The following is a 23288-nucleotide window of genomic DNA, read 5'->3' as shown; positions in this document are numbered from 1 at the left end:
AAATGCAGAATGTCCTTTTCTCCCCTCCACCAAAATTATTTACCTGGGCCCAAAGGGGGCAATGTTCTGTCCTAGAACATTAATAACTTTTCCGCAAAAAAAAGTCTCAGCATTTAAGTCTGTTACACTACCTTGCTGAGCTAGAAACAGGATCCTTATATTGTTGAAAATGGGAGAATCTCCGCTTCTGATGAGACTTGGTGCTTGAAATAACTGACTTTGAATTGTGCATTTTTAGGTATAGAAAAAACTACTGGATCACCTGCAGAGAGCCCTGTACATTTAGGGTGCATGGTAATTGCAGTGCTTTGTTTAACAGGCAGAGGTACATTTAAAAAAAAAAAAATCCTCCATGAAGATTTTATAAAATAATTGTAGAAGTTATTCTATAATATATGGTATGTATAGTATATGATACCATGGTTTAAATGTTTTATTGGTACTCATTTGGGATGGTTGGCCTGCCTCGTGGCTTTTGCAGTTTGTGAGTAGTGAAGTATTATGCCAGACTCTCATTAATAAAACTGTTATACCATGTCATCTATTCTATGTTTAAAAACTTTTAAACAGTGCCAAATACTGCACACACTAATTTTGACCTCGTGTATTCAAAAATATTTTCTAAATCTTCCTGTTAACAGAAGCTGGTATCCTAACCATTATGGGAAGAGCAGATAACTTTCTCACTGCCATTGATTGCCTTTCAAGGACTATTGGTATAATCTGAGAATGCATTGCCATTAAATAGCGATACATTTAGTTAACTACTCCTGTCTATTTTAGTGTATTTATGTAACCCTTTCTTTACTATATCTGGAAACATGAAAAGCATGCCCAGCATGGGAAGTGAGAAGTCAGATTTACTTGCTATAAATGTGGGAAGGGGGTGCCTCGAATCTTGTTTTTTTTGGTTGATACGGATGACATAGTCTGACCTTCCTTGCGGTAGCTGAAAAGGATGCAGTATCAATGTGCCTATTGATGCGGTCTTTACATGTGGAGTAACTCTTATTATGAATTGTAGCCATTTTGTGTAATATTCAGAAGCAGTTGGGGTAAAGGTGGTGTGTGGGGCAATGGGGAATATGACAGGAAGAAATTGTACAGAAGTGCTGAATATATTCTTGGAAGCTTAGGTTAAAAACAACATTTGAGTGGTGAAAATGACCAGTAACCAGGTCAAAACAGGCGCAGCTGAAATTGTATCTGGGTATTAGAACTTTAATATAAGTGAACTGAGGTCTCATCTACAAACAAGGCAACCTGATACAAAAAGCTAGATATGAGTTCAGTGCTGTCTGGTTTTTGTTTGAAATCGTCTTTAAGGATGTCATTTTATTTGAAACTACCCCCTTTGTATTTTAGCAGTTTAAAACACTTGATGAAACAGATTGCTTCGAGGAAGTTTTTATACCCAACAGCAAATAGTGTTCAATCCCTGTGAATAATTATTTATAATAGAACTACAAAAACAACGAGGAGTCCAGTGGCACCGTAAAGACTACTAACAGATTTATTGGGGCATAAGCTTTCGTGGGTTAAAAAAAACCCACTTCAGATGCATGGAGTGAAAATTACAGGTATAGGCATAAATATACTGGCACATGAAGAGAAGGGAGTTACCTCACAAGTGGAGAACCAGTGTTGACCAAGCCAATTCAGTCAGGGTGGATGTGGTCCACTCCCAATAGCTGATGAGGAGGTGTCAATACCCAGAGAGGGAAAATTGCTTTTGTAGTGAGCCAGCCACTCCCAGTCCCTGTTCAGGCCTAAATTAATGGTGTTAAGTTTGCAAATGAATTGCAGTTCTGCAGTTTCTCTTTGAAGTCTGTTTTTGAAGGTTTTTTGTTGAAGGATGGCTACTTTTAAATCTGTTGAATGTCCAGGGAGATTGAAGTGTTCTCCTGGCTTTTGTATGTTACCATTCCTAAAGTCTGATTTGTGTCCATTTATTCTTTTACATAGAGATTGTCTGTCTGGTTTGGCCAATGTACATGGTAGAGGGGCATTGCTGGCACATGATAGCATATATCACGTTAGTAGATGTGCAGGTGAATGAGCCCCTGATGGTGTGGCTGATGTGGTTGGGTCCTCCGATGTGTCGCAAGAGTAGATATGGGGACAGAGTAGGCAACGGGATTGGTTCCTGGGTTAGTGTTTCTGTGGTGTGTAGTTGCTGGTGAGTATTTGCTTCAGGTTGGGGAGCTGTCTGTAAGCAAGGACTGGCCTGCCTCCCAAGGTCTGTGAGAGTGAGGGATCGTTTTCCGGGGTAGGTTGTAGATCGTTGATGATGAGCTGGAGAGGTTTTAGCTGGAGGCTGTATGTGATGGCCACTGGTGTTCTGTTATTTTCCTAGTTAGGGCCTGTCCTGTAGTAGGTGACTTCTGGGTACCCGTCTCTCTCTGTCAGTCTGTTTCCTCACTTCCCCAGGTCGGTATAATAAAACTAGTCACTTGTAATAGTGACTTTTCATATATCTTAATTCCTTTTTTAATAGGGTCCTGTTATGCCTGGTAGTCATTCGGTTGAGAGATTTGTAATTGAAGAGAACCTTCACTGCATCATCAAATCCCACTGGAAAGAGAGAAAAACATGGTAAGAAGTCTTTTCACTGAGTGAATAAAGGAAAAGTGGTATGATACCACAATACCCCTTCCTGATTTTTTTTTAGCTTTCTATCTTAAGCATCAGGTTTCAGAGTAACAGCCGTGTTAGTCTGTATTCGCAAAAAGAAAAGGAGTACTTGTGGCACCTTAGAGACTAACCAATTTATTAGAGCATAAGCTTTCGTGAGCTACAGCTCACTTCATCAGATGCATATCGTGGAAACTGCAGCAGACTTTATATATACACAGAGAATATGAACCAATACCTCCTCCCACCCCACTGTCCTGCTGGTAATAGCTTATCTAAAGTGATCATCAGGTGATCAGGTGATGATCACTTTAGATAAGCTATTACCAGCAGGACAGTGGGGTGGGAGGAGGTATTGGTTCATATTCTCTGTGTCTATATAAAGTCTGCTGCAGTTTCCACGATATGCATCTGATGAAGTGAGCTGTAGCTCACGAAAGCTTATGCTCTAATAAATTGGTTAGTCTCTAAGGTGCCACAAGTACTCCTTTTCTTTTTATCTTAAGCATCGTGACTTTCAGAGGAGACCTTAAAAATCCTGAAATGATGTTGTCCAAAAGCTTGAGATGAAGAAGTTAAGAAATTATATTCCTGCATTCCACTAAGTTTTTAAATTTAAAATTGCTTCCAAAAAAGAGCCAGTAGCCTTAGTGTAGACATTTAGGGTATGTCTGCACTACGAAATTAGGACGATTTTATAGAAGTCGATTTTATACAGTCGATCGCGTATGTCCACACTAAGCACATTAAGTTGGCGGAGTGCGTCCTCACTAACGTGGCTAGCATAGATTTACAGTAGCTATCCCACAGTTCCCGCTGCCCATTAGAATTCTGGGTTAAGCTCCCAATATCTGATGGGGCAAAAACATTGTCGTGGGTGGTTTTGGGTATATGTCGTCAGGCCTCCCTCCCTCCATGAAAGCAATGGCAGACAATGTTTCGCGCCTTTTTTCCTGGGTTACCCATGCAGATGCCATACCACGGCAAGCATGGAGCCCGCTCAGCTCACCATCACTGTTCATCTCCTGGGTGCTGCTGGCAGATGCGGTACTGCATTGCTACACAGCAGCAGCTCCTTGCCTTCGCGGCAGACAGTGCAGTAGGACTGATAGCCATCGTATGTTTCCTGGGTACTCCTGGCAGACCTCGGTGAGGTCGATCGGGGCGCCTGGACAGACATGGCTGTCCTCCTCTTAGAGCACCGAATGGGAGCCAGAGACTCCAGGTCATTCTCCTTTAAGTTTCATCTCATGGAGATTCAGTCCTGCCTGGAATATCTTGTGAGCTGGAGTCTTCTGCCTAAGGCTGCTCTCCCAGCTGGCAGCACCGCATGGTTGCACCTACCCCAGCCTACCCCTTGCTCCCATGGCTCATGAAGCCTGGACAGTAGTGAGCAGTAGTTCAACTGTAGGCTGAGCAAGTGCAGAATGGTGGTAGACTGTGCCTTTGGACGTTTAAAAGCTCGCTGGCGCTGTTTGCTGACTAGGTCAGACCTCCGTGCAACCAACATTCCCATTGTTATTGCTGCTTGCTGTGTGCTCCATATCTGTGAGAGTAAGGGGGAGACATTTATGGCGGGGTGATTAGAAGAGCACAGCAAGGCGCGCTGCGCAGCAGAGAGGCTTCGAAAACCAGTTTCATGACTGGCCAGGCTTCTGTGTGACAGTTGTTTGTGTTTCTCCTTGATGCAAACCCGCCCCCTTTGTTGATTTTAATTCCCTGTAAGCCAGCCACCCTCCCCTCTTTGAAATAAAGTAACTATTGTTTTGAAACCGTGCATTCTTTCTTTCTTAAAAAAAAATAAATAAAAATAAAAGATAACGGACTAGGTAGCCTGGGTGGGGGAGGAGGGAAGGACAAGCCACGTTGCTTATTGTAGCCACACTAAAAATCAAACAGTTTGAATGACAGCCTTCTGTTGCTTGGGCCATCCTCTGGAGTGGAGTGGCTGGGTGCCTGGAGCCTCGCCTCCCCTCCCCGTGTTCTTGGGCTTCTGGGTGAGGAGGCTACGGAACTTGGGGAGGAGGGTAGGCAGTTATACAGTGGATACAACGGGAGTCTGTGCTCTTGTTGGCTTTCGTGCACCTCCAACACATGCTTCGTTATGTCAGTTTGCTCCCCCATTAGCCTCAGCATCGCGTCCTGCCTCTACTCTTCGCGCTCGCTTATTTCTTTTCTGGCCTCTGCCACTGAATGCCTCCATGCTTTAAGCTGTGCCCTATCCGTGCGGGAGCACTGCATGAGCTCGGAAAACATGTTATCACGAGTGCGTTTTTTTCGCCTTGTAATCTGCGTTTACCTCAGAGACAGAGATGATAGGGGGAGCATAGAAACATTCTACGCTCTACGATTCTGAGGGGACTGCATGGTCACCTATGCTGCTGAGTTCGCCACACTGCCCAAACAGGAAATGAAATTCAGAAGTTCCCGGAGCTTTTCCTGTGTACCTGGCTAGTGCATTGGAGTTCAAAGTGCTGTCCAGAGCGGTCACAATGGAGCACTCTGGGATAGCTCTCAGAGGCCAATACCATCGATTTGTGTCTGCACTACCTCAAATTCAACCCAGCAAGGTCGATTTTAGCAGTACTCCCCTCGCTGGGGAGGAGTACAGAAGTCGATTTTAAGAGCCTTTAAGTCGATAGAATGGGCTTGGTTGTGTGGACACATTCATTTTAAAATCGACTTAATGTGGCTAAATTTGACCTAACCCCATAGTGTAGACCAGTGCTTAGTGATAAACAGGCAGGATTAGTGTTTGTGGCAACGGTTCTTGCACAATGACTGGTAGGATTTCTAGTTTCTGTGGAATCAGAAAGCTCTGTGTTCTTGTGAAGACTTTGACTGTTACGATTAATGGGAGGATTCCGGTCTTAGTCTTTCCACTTTGCTTGTGGAAATTATCTAGAGGTAGTTATAAATTAGTGCAAGTGGACTAGACTTAGACTAATTGAAGAGTGGCATTATTTTCCTTTGGGACAAATGCTGGATAACGAAGCGTTCATTAAATGATATTGCAGAAGTCAGAAGGCCTCTTGTATTTTCCATTAGCTCATCCTATATTCAAATATCAATGGTAAAATAAGGGCCATGGGGAGGTGGCTCGGCAGGCACTTGCTAATGAGATACTCTTCGTTTTGGTTCATGAATCAAATCCAGGCAAGGCAAGTGGTGACTGGCAGGTTTTTGTCTGGCTTATATGAGCTGAGTTTGATTTCAGTCCAGCTTTCAGGTGGGCAGGTACCAACATTATGCAAACTACCACAAAACTTATACTAGATGATATCTTTGTTAGTAGTTTGAGTATTCAAGAATTGCATATGCATGAAAATAAACATGTCCCTCCTGGTTATGGTTCAGGCGTATCTGTGGGTAAGCGTGCACTGATGCTTGTGTTGCACCTGTTGTGTATAAATAGTTGACTTCAGTCTTCAGACCTGTCAATCTGAGAGCCTTTATGCAAAAAATGAACTATTCCGTAAATCATCATTTCTTGGTACCTAGACAATATCTAATGTGTTGCATTCTAACTCACATGTATTTATTTTTGCAGTGCTGCACAGCTACTGAGCTATCCAGGAAATAACAAGATCCCTTTGAACTATCACATAGTTGAGGTATGCATTTTACACACTGCATCTTGTACAATGATACCTTTACTTCCTAAATAATAGACTCCAAACCATTGTATTCCATTCTTTGGGTATTCGAGTAGCCTGAAGGCTAGGATGTAGTTTCTCACTGTATTAGATTATCGTCCTGCAGTTTTAATAAGTGGATCAAGTTCAGTTACTTCTATTGCAATAGTATTTCAAATAATGGCATTTCTCAAGTTTTACCTGTGTTTTTTCGTAGCTGGCCAACATGCTGATAGGCCATCTCTGAGATGGTCTTTTTTTTAAAGATTTTTAGTACTGAAAAGAACTTTGTTAATCCAAACCCCCCCTCCCCCCCAACCTTTGTCTCTTACTAGTTAGTTTTCTGAGTTGCTTAAAGCACTGTATGTCACGTCCCAAAAGGTTTTAGCTTTTAATTTGAAGTCAATTTCTGGCTGTTTAGTGATGTTTCTTTTTCCATAGTCACCTCTCCGGGTGGAGGGATTTTTAATAACTACAAATGTGAGTGGGAAGACAAATGTAGGTTCTCAGTCAGTTCCTCTATTCAGAGAACTCTCAAAGGCTGATGCAGTCATACAGAACTTTGTACGTTAAATTGGATATAAGGTTGAATGTGGTGACTTGAGTGTTAACTGCAACTTGTTTTGCAAGGTCTCTATGAAAAATCAAACATTAAAACTAGGAAGTTCAGTTAAACTTACGAGCAGGTGATAATCTTACGGGTGAATGGCTAAACAAAATCACTCTGGGAATTAAAGGTTTACAATCCAAAATCCCCAAATTTTTTTAAAACCAGGAATCTCATATTATTAGGTCAACCAAACCACCTCGTCTTTACCCCTATTCAGGCCAAAGAAACAGCAGAAATGGAGATTGCTTTATCTCTCCATAATAGTTTTATCTTATCAGTAGCTACAAACCCTAAACTGCCTTTAGTGTTAATCAGAGAGTTGTTGTACAAAGTCTTGTGCTGGCTGTACACAATCTCCATAAGAAATAATTTATCATTCTCAATTAAAGACTGCTTAAAGGCCTTCAAAAAATTCCAAATCAGAAACGTATGCAGGGGCCTCCTCTTCGATCACTAATCTGAGTAGGATATGAAAGTAATAAGGTTTGTAGGGAAGAAGGTAACAAGGGGAAATGGAAAGTGGGTGTTACAGGTTGCTTGACCGTGACTGGTAATCTTCCTGTCTATGAATGTGTCTTTAACAAAACTACAAAGTTCTTTGGTTTCTTTTGTCTGAGAAACTGGAAAATTCAGTGTTAGTAAAAAAAGAAAACTGCTATGCTCTTGTAAGACCTCTAACATTCAAGTCAGTGAAGCATCACTTTCAACCTTAATGCCAGTTTAATGAATGCTTTTGTCTGGGGAATTTCCCTTCTTTTTAAAAAGTCATTTGAATAATAGAAATAATGTGAACTAACCAATAGAAAAGGGAAATGCCATTTAAGCTTCGATACATGTGTACTTCTGCCTCACTGATGGAGGGCTAAGGTGCTCCATCTTTCTTCAAAGTGCTGTGCAAACCATGCCCAGTTATGCTAGGTGCTTAAAGGATTCATGGCCTAGGCCCTAGGGTTTAGCTCACTTCATCCCATAAAGTTTCTGAAGCCAGGCCTAGAACTCTTCCTTCCTCATTACAACTAGCTGTAAAAAAACTCCAGGTTAGCCACTCAGGTGTGGGGCTCCTGTCCTGCAGTTGATCTCTGATGAACACTCCAGTTATCTAGCACTCAGTGCCTTGATGCATTTGGTACCCTGTCAGCACAAGACACTCAAGTATGTGGGTTAAGTGATGGCCCAGTGTGCCTTACTGTGTGCTGGATGCGATGTTGGTGGAGCGGAGTCATCAGTTTGAACTTGGTAGGGATCATCCTGTGGTTCCTTGGAGTACTGATGGTACTTACAAAGCAGGATGTGCCAATCTGGAGTTCCCATTTCAGCATTTAGTGACCTCTGGCATTTCATTTTAGAAACTTGGTCTTGTGCACCACATCTTGGGACACGGACTAGCCTCAATTCTGAGCCTGAATTAAATGAAACTGTTGTTCAATCTTAACTGTGGTTACGTGCCCACCGCTCCTTCATAAACTTACTTAAATCAAGAGATTCTGACTAACGATCCTTTTGGGAAAACTAAAAGTTTTACCTTATTGTCCAGGAATAAGTTTAATCTTTTAACCTTCTTTTTTGGCTTAAGAAATTCAAGTTGAAAGCGCAGCCACTATTTAAGATGCTAACACATTTCTCATGTAACTTTTTTTGGAAGTCCATATTATTAGGCATTTATGATGGCAGGATGGGAGAATGCAGTGCTGTTGTAAAGGCCAAGATGGCAATTATGCAAAATACTTGTATTTCATTTTACGACTTTCTCAGTCCAGAAGCAAATTACCTTCATTTCCTTACTGTTCTTTTGACAGGTTTCAGAGTAGCAGCTGTGTTAGTCTGTATTGCAAAAAAAAAGGAGTACTTGTGGCACCTTAGAGACTAACCAATTTATTTGAGCATAAGCTTTCGTGAGCTACAGCTCACTTCATCGGATGCATCCGATGAAGTGAGCTGTAACTCACGAAAGCTTATGCTCAAATAAATTGGTTAGTCTCTAAGGTTCCACAAGTATTCCTTTTCTTACTGTTCTTGGTTCTCTTCTAATACTGCAGTAGCTCCTGTTGTAAGCACTCTAAACCTCCTCTTTTGATTGTTCATAACTTTGGAAAACATTACTTTTGGGCTGCAATCTTCCTGGCTTGGTCTCATAAGAGGTGAAATTAGTTTTGGAATCTTTGTGTTAAATTGGTTAAGTAGACATTTGTACATGGTGTTTCTTAAATCACTATGTTTTAATTCGAAATTTTGTGCATACTTAACTCAAACAGCTGTCTAGTTTGAGCTTGCCTCATTTAGGAAACAGCTGCACTTGGAGCAATGTTTGTCAGTTTTAAAAATTGAATAATTGAATGTATGCACAGTAGAATTTACTGTTAAGTCTTCTAAAGCTAGAATCTCAGAATAATAGAGTGCAGTGAAGTGCTTTCACTTTGGATTGATCTTTAACTCTGGCGTAGAATTCGAAGTGGCTGGATTCTAAGGTATCCGGATCTCCATCAAGGACACACTAGGGTCATATGAAGAATTTACAAAGCCCATTAAGTATTTTCTGTCCTTAAAGGAAATGCAAAGGCATTAGCAGACTAATGCTAGGAACACTAGAGTTGAGTGAACAAGCAGTCAAGCCTAGAAGGCAGGGTTTATGTTGAAAATTGAACCTTAGTTGTGCCTTTTTAGGGAATACAGTAACTCCTCACTTAGTCTTCCTGGTTAATTTTGTTTTGTTGTTACGTTGCTGATCAATTAGGGAACATGCTCATTTAAAGTCATGCAATGCTCCACTCTTACGTTGTTTGGCTGCCAGCTTTCTCCACAGCTGGCAGCCTCCCTACGCCCCCTGGTCCCCGTAGACCCCGTGGATCAGCGCCTTCCCCCTCCTGCCTGCAGCAATCAGCTGGCTTGCAGCATTTCCGAGGGAGGAGCGAGGATTCTGCACGCAGTCTCTCCTCCCCCTTGAGGCCGGGGCAATCAGCTGGCTTGCAGCCTTTAGGCGGCAGGAGCGGGGGGGGGGGGGGGGGGGGAAGAAGAGGTGTGAGGACTTGGCATGCCGTCTGCCCCTCCCTCCCCTTCCTCCTGAACAATGCAAACCAGCTGATTGCCCCCGGCAGGAGGGAGGAGGAGCCTGCATGCCAAGTCCTCACTCCTCCTCCCCCTCCGCCCCGTCAGCCAGCTGATTGTCCGGGTGCTTCCCCCTCCATCCCCTGCCTCCTGCCCATGGGCTTGCAGTGTTCAGAAGGGAGGAGCGAGGACGCAGTGTGTGAAGTAAAGGGGGAGGGAGGGAGAGAAGAGGCGGGTCAAGGGTGGGGGTTTGGGGGAAGGGGTGGGCTGGATGGGCCGAGGGTTGAGCCCCCTGCCCCTGGCAAAGTCAGTGCCTGTGCATGCAAGAACAGCAAGAGGAGCAGCTGGACAATCCATCCTCTTCCACTCTCTGACTCCACCACCTCAACCAAGCTTCATACTCCGCGGTGATGATTGTAGTATTAAATTGCTTGTTTAAAATTATTTAAAATGTATATAATGCCTTTTGTCTGGCAAAAAAAATTTTCCCTGGAACCTGACCCCCCCTCCCCCTTTTACATTAATTCTTATGGGGAAATTGGATTCACTTAACGTAGTTTCACTTAGTCGCATTTTTCAGGAACATAACTACAGCGTTAAGTGAGGAGTTACTGTAACTGCTTATCAAATAAAATTACCTACGAAAAGAACACTCGAGTTGCAAAGTCAGAGACTGAACCTGCATTCTGGCATTTCCTAATTTGGCAATGTTGTAGCTGTGTTGGTCCCACAATATTGGAGCGACTGTGTAATATCTTTTATTGCACTGAGTTCTGTTGCTTACACAGAGTTCTTTAGCTGTGACACTGCGTACCTTTCCTAGATTGTTAAGCATAAGGAACTAACATATTGCAAGGGACCATTCAAGGTGAAGCAGGGAGTTAACACCTCTCTAATAGTATGAAAAAGGAGGGTTAGTGACTCACAGCTTGTAATTATGAGCCATAAATCCATTGTCTTTGAGTCCATGATTTTTAGCTTCTAGCTAAAGTTATGAATTTAAGCTCCCAGGCTTGTTTTTAAGGTGTTGTGCAGGATTTTTTTGAGGATGAGGACTGAGAGGTCTCATATGGAGAGATGGTTTTCGTTAAAAATGTTTGCCCTCAAGTTGTATGGCATTTTTGTCTTTTATCATTTTTTCCTGTGTGACTTCATTCATGAGCTTAGTGATTGTCTCATTTCACCCATGATGTTGTTGTTGTTGGGGAATTAAGGTTCTCTAGGTATTCTTAATTTGGTCCCCTTTGTTCTTATCCATTATGATAGTCTTTATTATATGATCACATGTAATAAAGGACCCCTACTTGATTCAGTGTGCAGAAAAGTGTATGGCTTGACTCTTTCTTTCAGGATACTTAGCACTTTAATGAATTTCATGAACTTGGAGCACAGCTCTCAATGACTGCAGTTGAAGTTGAGTGTGCTCAGCACTCTTACAAATCAGACTCCAGATGTCTCAGATTGGGCACCCAAAAGTGAGAACAGTGAATACTTGTGAAAATTTGTTTTGTGACTTGCCCATAATCGCTCAAACACTGTGGCAGAGACAGGGATAGAATCCAGTACTCAAGGGTTGCATTTAATTTTCTAAACCATGAGACCATCCTTCCTTCTCTTGCAGTCCTCTTCCTCACTTCACTATACCGTTCAGCTTCTGAAACAAGTGTGTCCAGGGTCAGACAGAAGACAACAGCCTCATTAACTGTACAGCCCTGACTTCATTCCCTTAGCACAATTCATCCTGCTCACTGAATGAGGCTGGAGTTATCGATACATACACACAAGGGAGCCAAAATGAGATTACACAGGCAACCTTAATTTTTTTTCCTTCTCTTGGCTGCTTGCCAGCATGAGATCATGGCGCACACAGATGAGAGAGCCTCCCTGCTTGCAGTGCCTGTGCCTCATGTCAGAACAGACCTTGGCTTTCAGGAGCCTGGAAAGTCCTGCTCATCCCCAGAATGGAACATGCTTAATACAGATGGGATCTTCAAAGAACTTAGCCTCCAGACTCTAATATGTCTCTACTAAGCACACAAACTGCAACTTTTATTGTCTTATAAATTGGCCAGATTGAGGCAGATTTTCATGAGGACTGCAAATGGCAAATTCCTGACATCAGGGTGACTCTCTTCCAAAAGATGGAGGTGCTGGAACGTCTCACTGAAATGGTTAAGAATTTTTTTAATATGGATAAAACTTATTTTTCCAGACTTCATTCTGTGAAAGGGCTGAACCATTTGCTTGCAATTTGCCCCCCCCCCCCCCCCCCCCGCAAAATCAGCTTGATGCAGATCCAAATACCTGTTGTGGAGAATTTCAGACCAAACAATTTAACTTTAGAATTTTGACAATCAACTGAAAACAGGGTGCTAAAGCAAGTGTTTGGCATCCTGAACTGTCGGCATCGCTACCTGTGGTACTTACATCAACACAGATTGGATCGAATACAAATGTACGCATTTTAAATTGTAATACAGTGCAATTTTCAGACTGTTTTTTTTAAATCTCATAGAAACTTGCAAAATAAGACAAAAATAAGACAAGCTTAAAGAAAATTACTTCAGTAGCATTAATATTTAAAGCCACCAAGTTGAAACTTTGTTTTGTAGTATAGTTTGGAATGCTCCTAACTAATGAACTTTCTTTCAAATAATTTAATTTATAGATTTTTTTGCAATATCTGAGGACAGCATCAACTTAAATATATTTTAACTGATTTCCTTAACTCCTTTAAATAAAAACTAAATGTTTTATTTTCCCCTTTTTGCTGTTTTACCTTCCGTAACTTCTCTGGATTGGGTCATGAAACTTAACTATCTACTTCTGTTTATAGTTTCGCATTCAAGTTCTCAGTGATGCAATATTTGATTGTAGACCATGTAGAACAATAACTCAGTTTAAAAAATGTTTGAATTGATAGTTTTACAAGACTCCTTTGTTTACAAGCCAGTAGGGGCTCAAACTAAAGATATGTCTCTCAAAATCAAGCCAACTTGGAAGACTGTTCACTAAGCTACTGTAGGGGTGTTGAGTGAGCAGGAGAGTGGCATTTAAGGTGGTGGGGTTTTAGTGTCGCATGTGTTGAGGGCCCTGAATGGGTCTTGCGGTGGTACTTGTTGCAAAAACTTTCACAAGGCTGCGTATGAATAGTATATGCATGCGCTCAGTGGGAGAGGCATTCTTTTGGAGCTGTCCATTTTGTAAATACATCTTATAGCCCTCATAGCAAGAGTTTAACAGATGAAACATGCCTTATTTGTGGTGTATAGTCACTTAATACTGTTGTTCGTCAGAATTGTGCAGACTCTGACATGATGGTGGAAGTGTGTGTGTGTGTCAAGACAGGGCTCTGATCACATGTTTTTTTCCTCCTTCCCCCCACCCAGGTAGTATTTGCAGAACTGTTTCAGCTTCCAGTTCCACCCCACATTGAGGTCATGTACACAACACTTCTGATTGAATTGTGCAAACTTCAACCTGGCTCTTTACCACAAGTTGTATCCTTTCCTTGTTGTTGAGGAGCACGGTAGCTTGAATGCTTTTTCCTTTGTTCTCTGGAAAACTGAGTGTTGGCATAAATTTTAGCAGTGACTTCTCCCCTTATTCAATTGAATAAAACAATCAAATACTTTGCCCATCAGTACTGGGTATGTGAAAGAACAATGCAGACAAATAGCCATTGTAGTTCTGTTACTCTAGTGTCAAAGTGATGGGGAAAATCTCCAGTGTTTTAAGCACTAATTTTAAAAATAAATCCCATGTGCTAGAATAGAGATGACTGTAATTATGCCATATTATTGAATCATAATGAAGGAAACACTGTCAGTAAACCTGACATATTTACTTCAGTGAACAGAGCACGTTGGTTTCTCAGTTACTTTCTCTCTGCGTATTAACTTTTTGTTAATATCAGGGTCTGAAATTAGATTACAAATAGCAGCAGCATTTGTGTAAGTTGTACCACTAGAAATTTCACTTGAAAGTGAATGGAGCTTCTAAGGCTTGTTAATGTTGAGATCACTTCCTGATCAACAGCAAAATGTATGTTTTATAAATAAACTTTTTTAAAGTTATAAAATATATATATAGTTAGACTATATTCTCCTTACTTACCTGCAAAGACTCAGGTAGAGATCTTTGTCCTGGAAGAGCTAAGGACATCACTTAAACAGTGCAGGTAGTTTAAAAAGTCTGTATGGCTTAAGACTTATGCAATATCAAGTTTCAGATCCTATTGTGTTGTGTTTTACAGCTTAGATAAAGTTCCTGAAATTTAGAGTTAAGTCTTTGACACACCTGTATCTCAGTGGTGTCATGATCTTAAATGAACCAGCTTTAAAGGCTCACTCTGGCTTCCAGAAGATTAATATTACAAAAAATGTAAAATTGACTGTGGATGACTTGATTGGGTGAAAATTTTCAGTCTGTTTCTAACTCAACCCAGATTAATAGATTTAGCATATACACTTATGCAACAAGTTTGTCACTGAAATAGCTGCTGCAGTTTTCTTGCTGCATCATAGCAGGGATGTCATCCCCTTGCTATCTTACATTGCCCCATGTCTTTAAAAATATTAGCAGTTGAGAATCATGGAGGACTGTCATCCATTTTTGAGCTGCCTTCTGTTTAAATTCTTCCCCCAAAATCTCTGCTAACCCTAGTGGTGAAAACAATGTGGCAAAACAAGTGCAGTATTCAGAGAAATGAAGATAAAAATGAGTGAAGGTGGTTTGTTTTTGTTGCTTCTTACTGAGTTCTTTAATGTGTTAGACTGCATCCTCTCCAAAAAGCTCTGTCTCTTCAGAAGCCAGAGTGCTTTGCGGTCACTGAAATTTGGGTCTCCATAATAATCTGGATGGCAGCAAGTATCACTAGATGTGCAGCTTCCGTTGTCTTGTAAAGTACTCTCTCTATGAGCAGAGACAAGTGTCTACCTATTGGGAAAACTGCAGTTTGTTTTCTGTGAAATTACCAGGACTTGCCCCAGCTTGGGATAGTTGAAAAGTGAGATGTTACTGTGGGGAAAAAAATCCTTCTGCAAACCCTCCTAGGAAAGTGGAAAGAGTTAGTGTAAGCTCTGATTTATTGGACTCCTCTTTACCTTAATTAGACACTTGTAGCTTGCACAAGCCACAGAAATGCTGTACATGCGCTTGGATACAATGAACACTACGTGTATAGACAGGTAAGTGCTTATGCATTTCAGGAACATCAGAACATTTTCCTCATTGTACATTGATGGATTGAAAATGGGTCACATTATATTCTTCCTACTACCTACTGGCTCCATTAAAAAAACAACTGTAAATCCTAAGTAGAGTGTTTAACATTTGAGCTCTAGTCTTGAGCCTTCTAAACTGAAGAATGGGCATCTGAAGGACGGGCATCTAATTAGCATTTGCTCACCTTTCTCTGCTGTCTGCTGAGACCCTTCTCTCCCTACTCTCAGAAGGGCAGTTGCCTTATACTGCCAACCCACTGCCCTCCAGATCACTGCTCTGCCTACGAGCATGGTGCAGTTGTGAGCTCAGTCCACACACTGCTCTGCTGATGCATGTCACTTCCAGCCTCTGGCCTGAGGGAGGGGTTGAGAGTTGGTTTACAGTGGGATAGCAGGCTAAAGGAGGGTGACAGTTCATTGTTCTAAGGGTTACGTGAAGCTTGTGCAACATGTTGTAAGAATTACAACTGCTATGGAGAAAATCATTAAGACAATCTACATATTTGCAGTCAGCTATCTTTGCTTACGTTAATAAACTGATATAATGGGGCCAATGTGGTGAATCTGACAGAGCATGAGACTATCTCCATTCTGTCTCAAAGGCCAAAGTGACTCTCACTAAACCTAAGGTGTGACTGCACTTACGGCGGTGTGTGGAGTGCAGACACTATACGCCCCCACAGCCTGGGTATAAATAGTGTAGACAGCGCAGCGCTGCTTAGGTGTGCAGAGTACAGAACTTCAGGGTGCGCTCCCTGCGTGGCTCCCTGCGTGGCTCCCTGCGTGGCTCCCTGCGTGGCTCCCTGCGTTCCCAAGAAGTGCCTGTTTCTAGCAGTGTGGTGTTCTGCTGCTGGAGCCTTTCCCCACTGCCACATGCAGCTACAGGAACCCTGCCCATCGCTGCAAGTGCAGACACGGCCTTGATGTTTGGTATCTAAGAATACACATGTTAAGTTTACTCCTTAGAGGTGCCTTACAGACCACTAAGATGGAGCCACCTGGAACCAAATAACAAAGTTTTGTCATCATCATTTTGATGGGAGCTTAGGTAGTGGGCTAAGACTGCAGAGTTGTCACTTTTCATTCTTCCTTGTTTGATGCTTCATGGACTCCATGTGAATTTTTTAAGTGTTGCAGGCTAGTAATTGCTCTAAAACCATAAGTTGTAACCTGATTAATCAGTGGCTTCTAGTAATTGAAAGAAAAGCTATATCTTACAAAGGACTATGTAAAGAAAGTTATCTGCCAAATAAGAAAAACTACTCTGCATGTGTGAATCATATTTTAGCTGATAAAATAGTGACAAGAATGAAAAAGAAAAGTCTAATAACCCCCTTTTGAAATTGCCTGTTGCACTTTTATATGAATATATGACCAAAGACCTCTGTAGATAGATCTATACACTTGACAAACTTGGCTTCATTTGGAGTTCAGTGCTTAGCAAGTATTGGAGATGGGGGAGAGGCTGTGTAAGGGGTGATTTTCAAAAGTGCCGAGGGGACTTCGGAACATAAGTCTCACTTATTTGCAGTGGAAATCCCAAGTCTCTTATGCACTGCTGAAAATATCCCACTTAATTTGGGCACCTAAAGCAAAGAAGCTAAACATTGTTGACCTTAGTATACCAGTGTGTTTCCATTCTGTTATAAACGGTGCTTTAACATCAACTCTGACATACCAGACACGAGTGTGCCTTTTAACCTGAACAGGTGACTCACTAACGACTCTTACTCTGAACTTTTCTTTCTGTTCATCGTTTTTTGGGACACATTTTTCTCGACTATTGAAATGGCTCTAGGCTTGCCTTTGAAAAGTGTAATTGGAACTCTCATCTAATTTTTTGTTCTGTGAGTTGTTGCATATTTAATGGAACTATAACATTTCCCTCTTTAAAAGGTTCATGAACTGGTTTTCCCACCATCTGAGTAACTTTCAGTTCCGTTGGAGCTGGGAAGATTGGTAAGTTTCTTTTTGAGGTCCCCATTTGAGCCATTTGTATTGCATACAACTTTCGAACGTATCCATAACTTGCCAGTGGCACTGCTAATAGTTGTCCCCAGCTATCTGTAGTTGACATCTCTCTAAAGCACTAATCACCATAGCATCCTCACCACCGTGCCTTAACTTCATAACCATTTAAATTTAGACAGGATGCAAAATACTGTCCTTGTGTAACTAATATATCACAATGTGCATAATACAGTTAAACCAGTTTTTATTGTAATTAGAAATCGCTTATTTCAATATGTATTTGCAAAGATGAGACTCCATGTTGGCAGTTCATAGATTCTAATACCATTATGTGTTAGTACCCCATCTCAAAATTGCTGACACCCGTAGAGAGCGGGAAAGAGCATTGTAGCTTAACTGTGAACACTTTGTACAGCACTGAGCCAATCTGAGAACAGATTAAGAAGCAATGCTTGTTAAATGCTATCAAATGCTTGTTAAATGCTATCAAATTTTGCACTTTGATAGGTCGGATTGTCTTACTCATGACCTTGATAAGCCCAAACCCAAGTTTGTAAGAGAAGTCTTGGAAAAATGCATGAGGTAAGTGAAGCTTTTCAACACACCACTTTAGGAGTATGGTATTTACTATCATGTTTGTCTGATAATAGTATCTAAAAGTAAACAAAGAACCAGATTCCTTTCAACTTTGTGCCTCTATATGTACTGATGAACTCTTTCCCATACAGCACATTCTATTAATTCATGTTTTCCGTAGATGTGTCAATCTGTTCTGTTGTCTTGGCTGATAAGACTCCTGGAAATATGCCAGTAATGGGACACTCCCACTCTCCTAATAGGTTGGAGAAGTGATGCCTTTAAATAGGAAGTGAAATATTCACAGCTACAGTTCACTTTTAGATGCAAGTCCAGAGCGTTAGACACTCCCTTTACTTGGACTTAGGTGACGGAAGTTGATTGTGGGGGATGGCAGAGGAAGTAATGTTGCTGGAAAGTATTGGTCATTCATAAACTAAATGTAGGAAGGAACATACTTTTGAGTTCTACCTTATTAATGGCTTTCGAGTAGCACAGGGCCTAATTTGATCGGTGATGAGGATCCAGGATTCTCATTGACTTAAAGGAAATTGCCAGTGCTCAGAATTGGTCCAGCAGCTGGTGAGGGGGAGGGAATAAGGGTAAAATTTTTCAAAGTGCTTACGTGACATGGGCTTGGTTGACACAACAGTTAGGTTGATGTATGTGAACCTAACTATGGTGGTGTCTATGCTACAGCCTTGCTCCCACCAGTGTGAGTGCCATGTTACACTGACGACAGCAGACCTGCAAGAGGCATAGGGCTTATGCCCATGTAGTTAGGGCGACTGTGTCTGCCTAGGCGTTGCATTGCTTCATTGGCTAAAATTCTTGTCAATTTCAGGGCTCTGTGCTGGAGCTCTGAAATTGACAAGGAAGGTGGGTAGATTTCTCTGCTGTGAACCCTGCACCTGGCTCACAGCTTGGGCTATCACCCTGGGGTGGCTCGGGGGTCCAGCTAGAGCCCAGCTGCCCCCCAAACTTCCAGCTACCTGCTCTGGGGCTCCCCTCTCCCCTCCTGGTAGTTGAAACAATAGTAAAGAATAAAATTGTCAGACACAGAAGAACATAAATTGTTGCGCAAAAGTCAACATGGTTTCTGTAAAGGGAGATCATGTCTTACTAATTTATTAGAGTTCTTTGAGGGGGGTCAACAAACATGTGGACAAGAGGGATCCAGTGGACATAGTGTACTTAGATTTCCAGAAAGCCTTTGACAAGGTCCCTCACCAAAGGCTCTTAGGTAAATTAAGTTGTCATGGGATAAGAGGGAAGATCCTTTCATGGATTGAGAACTGGTTAAAAGACACAGAACAAAGGAATAAATGGTAAATTCTCAGAATGGAGAGGGGTAACTAGTGGTGTTCCCCAAGAGTCAGTCCAAGGACCAATCCTATTCAACTTATTTATAAATGATCTGGAGAAAGGGGTAAACAGTGAGGTGGAAAAGTTTGCAGACAATACTAAACTGCTCAAGATAGATAAGACCAAAGCAGACTGTGAAGAACTTCAAAAAGATCTCACAAAACTAAGTGATAGGGCAACAAAATGGCAAATGAAATTTAATGTGGATAAATGTAAAGTAATTCACAATGGAAAAAATAACCCTAACTATACATACAATATGACGGGGGCTAATTTAGCTACAACTAATCAGAAGAAAGATCTTGGAGTCATTGTGGATAGTTCTCTGAAGACGTCCATGCAGTGTGCAGCGGCAGTCAAAAATGCAAACAGGATGTTAGGAATCATTTAAAAAGGGATAGAGAATAAGATGGAGACTATCTTATTGCCCTTATATAAATCCATGGTATGTCCACATCTTGAATACTGTGTACAGATGTGGTTCCCTCATCTCAAAAAGGATATACTGGCATTAGAAAAGGTTCAGAAAAGGGCAACTAAAATGATTAGGGGTTTGGAACGGGTCCTGTGTAAGGAGAGATTGAAGAGGCTAGGACTTTTAGCTTGGAAAAGAGGAGACTCAGGGGGGATATGATAGAGGTCTGTAAAATCATGAGTCATGTGGAGAAAGCGAATAAGAAAAAGTTATTTACTTGTTTCCATAATATAAAAACTAGGGGCCACCAAATGAATTTAAGGGGCAGCAGGTTTAAAACAAATAAAAGGAAGTTCTTCTTCACACAGTGCACAGTCCACCTGTGGAACTCCTTGCCTGAGGAGGTTGTGAAGGCTAGGACTATAACAGGGCTTAAGAGCACTGGATGAATTCATGGAGGTTAAGTCCATTAATGACTGTTAGCCAGGATGGGTAAGGAATGGTGTCCCTAGCCTCTGGTTGTCAGAGGGTGGAGATGGATGGCAGGAGAGAGATCACTTGATCATTTCCTGTTAGGTTCACTCCCTCTGGGGCACCTGGCATTGGCCACTGTCGGTAGACAGGATACTGGGCTGGATGGACCTTTGGTCTGACTCAGTATGGCCATTCTTATGTTTGTTCTCTCCTCTCTGAGCCCAGCTGCCATGCACTGAGCGCCTAGGCTCCCAGCTCCCCATGGAGCTCCCACAGCTGTTGGAGCAAAGACAATAGTAATGTGAAATTGACAAGAATGTCAGTTTCACTGCTGGTAGGCTCTGTGCTGTGAAATTGAGCCCCACAGGGCTGTCAGTGCCCCACAATGTCCCACTCCAGTTGGTGCAAGCGCACCAGGTGAGGAAGCGCTCTGCCTGCAGAAGGAGGGTAGTATGGACACCAAGAGCCGATTGAATTATCGCGGTGGCTCTGTCAACCTAATCTGTAGTGTAAACAAGCCCTTAGTGTTATACCAATAAAATAAAAACCAGCAGGATCTTATTAAACGGGAAAAGGCAAAATACCCCATTTATTGTGAATACAGAAAGAATCACAGTAAGCAGTTAGTTATAGCTATAACATTCCATTCAATCTCATATTTATTCACACATTCATTCATACAAACACACACACACAGGTTCTGCAAGGTTGTTATCATAGTTACCAGCCTTAGAGTTGCTCATGCCAAGCCACTGGCCTGGTGGCCTGGACATGAGGAGGGAGCAGGGTCTTGTCAGATGCACATCTGATGCTCCTGGAAGTTGGTTTGCAGAATCAGACCCCAAAGTTCTCACTTTCCAGAGTCCATTTTTATAGGAATTCCTTCCTATGTCAGTCTATGGGATTGCTTCATCATGCTGTTGCTGAATCAATCAGGAGATGGCACATTCCTGACGGCTTCGTGCTGCCAGATGTTATCTTGTTCTTTGGTTCTCCCATTCTTGAGGCTGTAGGGTGGATTCCAGTCTGCCCTCTGGGGGGTCCTCTGGTTATTTCCACTTGACGCCTTCTTCAGCCGATGGACACTGCATTCTTAGGCTGGCACCTCCCTGATCATTCAGTTATTATCCACACCAAGCATCCATCCACATACATATGTCCTCTATCTCTATTTTAATCACAATTGTTAACAAAGCGAGATGAATACAACAAAAGGGCAGGGAGTCTCTGGGTGCTGCTTCTGTTGTTAGTGTATTGTTTTGAGTCTCTCTCTGTGTGAGTGGTTGTTACAAAGAATTGCTTTGAGAACAGACTCTGTCTTAGAATGTACTAACACAATTAGCAGCTTGCAAGTTTCACGCATAGAGGGAGAGAAACAGCACCAAAAACCAAGAGACCTCTTAATTAGTAATACCCTGGAATTTAAACTCTGGGGAATCAAACTCATTTGTGATTGTAATACAGAACTTCTTTAATATGATCCAACATTAGAATCCCAAGTGAAAACTATTTTCACTTATTCCTTTTTGAGTCAGGAAGCATAGAAGGAGTAAAAGCACTGACTGGCAAAAGAGAAATATTTTGTTTGTGGATCCCTTTCATCTCACCTCAGATGGTGGTAGGCTAATTCTTAAATGTTTATAAAGGTTGGATGGAACTGAGGGTTAAAATGGAGAAGTCAAGATTACTTTATTTCATTGAATTTTAAATTGTAGCACCAGTATTTTGCCTGTGATCCACATAGCATGTGCAGTGTTTTAATAAAATGTGGCCCTGACTGATGGTTCCTCTTAACCTTTCTCTGAACAAAGTTAAATATGTGAAGTTGAGAATATAATTTTTTTAAAGACATTTTTTTAAAATGTCCATTGGAAGGTCAATGCACAAAGTGGTTTCATTGACTCTTAATGTCTGGAAGGAACTATCCTCGATAAAATGTAGTAATATTCAGACTTCTTGGTTTTTGTTCTGCCAAAATTAAAACATAATAAAATACGAGCATCTTTAAGGCAACACCATGTGGTATTCCTGAAAATATTCCACTGGTAATTCTATTACAACTGAAATTTTCTCTTGCAGGCTTTCATACCATCAGCGAATAATTGATATTGTTCCTGCTACCTTCTCTGTCCTTAGTCCTGCAAACCCATCGTGTATTTATAAATACGGAGATGAAAGCAATAGTAAGTATAAAAGCTATTTAGAAGAGTTTAATATTTTGATAGCATTCTGAAGAAAAGGTTATCTGTTTTGAATCTGATCAAGAAAGGAAACACTCTAGTTTCTGGGTCAAATTAGTTATCTTTATAGAAGAAAATTCACAGTGGAAATAAAAAGGCTGACTTTTGACCTGGAAAAATTGCTTGAGTTGGGCACAGTAATATAGTTTAGGTCTAAAACTTTGATTTGGGGCAGGTTGGGAGGGAATTCACTGAAGAAGCGTTCCTAAAAACTTTAAAATGTCAATTACCCTGCAGTGTTTGCTGCCTGAATGCTGCAGCATTGTGCTAGTTGCAAGGAAGCCTAAAAGTCAGTTTGGCTTCTGTTTTTAGTGTCTGAGCTGAGTGATGCACAAAAGTTGAACAGCATAGTGAAGATAACTTACTATTCGTTGAGTGCCACATTTGTTTCAGAAACAAACGAAAGAGCTCTTGGTAAGCTCCAAAGAACTCTGTCTAATAAATGAAGCAAGCAAACAGACAGGAGTAAGACCATAGTTAAGGGGAAAAATGATGTGGAGAGATTATTTGTGAAGAAAAAAAGATGAGTGCCATAAGTATAAGGAGTGTCACGACTGAAGTCACAAGGTGAGCGGGAGAAGGAAACGAAGAGACTCTCCAAGGAAGTAGAAGGAAATTGGAGGATATATGTAGGCAAAGGAACTGTTATGTAAGGCCTCTAAAGTTGAGGCCAAGTGGGGACTGAATTTGATGTTGCAGATAGGAAGGAAGGATTCTATGGGGCTGCTGATGCGGACAGTGACATGAGGAGCAGGGTGGTAGCAGCAAGATTTTGGGTAGATGTGGGGGGGTGGGGGTGAGTTGAGAGGCAGAAAAGATATGTGTATCTAGGTGTGGATAACTTTTTGCTAATGAAATAGAGGAAAAAGTGGACTTGGGAGGAAGAAAGGGCAAAAGGAATTTTGAGTGTACTAGTTTTGCCAAGCTTTAATATGGGGAGGTGCTGCCACAGTTCTTAACATCCTCGCTACCTGGCATTGTGACTGTGGTTTAAAGTGTCATTACGTAATTGAACTATTCACCAACTATTAAAACAAGTTCACATCTTGAGAGAAATTAGAGATTTGTGAGTTGGCTGCGTGTGGTCCAGATGTAGCATTT

General features: G+C 41.6%; 1 protein-coding gene across 6 annotated transcripts in view; it reads left to right on the top strand.

Moving 5' to 3' along the window:
- NCBP1 (nuclear cap binding protein subunit 1) overlaps positions 1-23288 on the top strand; it is a 60052-nt gene that overhangs the window by 17900 nt on the left and 18864 nt on the right. For 4 of the 6 annotated variants that reach the window (XM_073346045.2, XM_073346043.2, XM_073346044.2 and 1 more), the window contains 7 exons: positions 2498-2595; positions 6185-6248; positions 13311-13421; positions 15046-15110; positions 17043-17105; positions 17625-17699; positions 22027-22130. In XM_073346045.2, the coding sequence (XP_073202146.2) occupies positions 2498-2595; positions 6185-6248; positions 13311-13421; positions 15046-15110; positions 17043-17105; positions 17625-17699; positions 22027-22130 (580 nt within the window). Of the gene's footprint in view, positions 1-237; positions 326-2497; positions 2596-6184; positions 6249-13310; positions 13422-15045; positions 15111-17042; positions 17106-17624; positions 17700-22026; positions 22131-23288 lie in introns of those variants that run through there. The other 2 variants (XM_073346046.2, XM_073346047.2) reach the window with 2 other exon arrangements.

This window comes from Lepidochelys kempii, chromosome 5 (assembly GCF_965140285.1).
Source record: "Lepidochelys kempii isolate rLepKem1 chromosome 5, rLepKem1.hap1, whole genome shotgun sequence".
NCBI lineage: Eukaryota > Metazoa > Chordata > Testudines > Cheloniidae > Lepidochelys > Lepidochelys kempii.
Note: the sequence above shows the minus strand (reverse complement) of the source record. Positions and strands in the feature narration are given on the sequence as shown.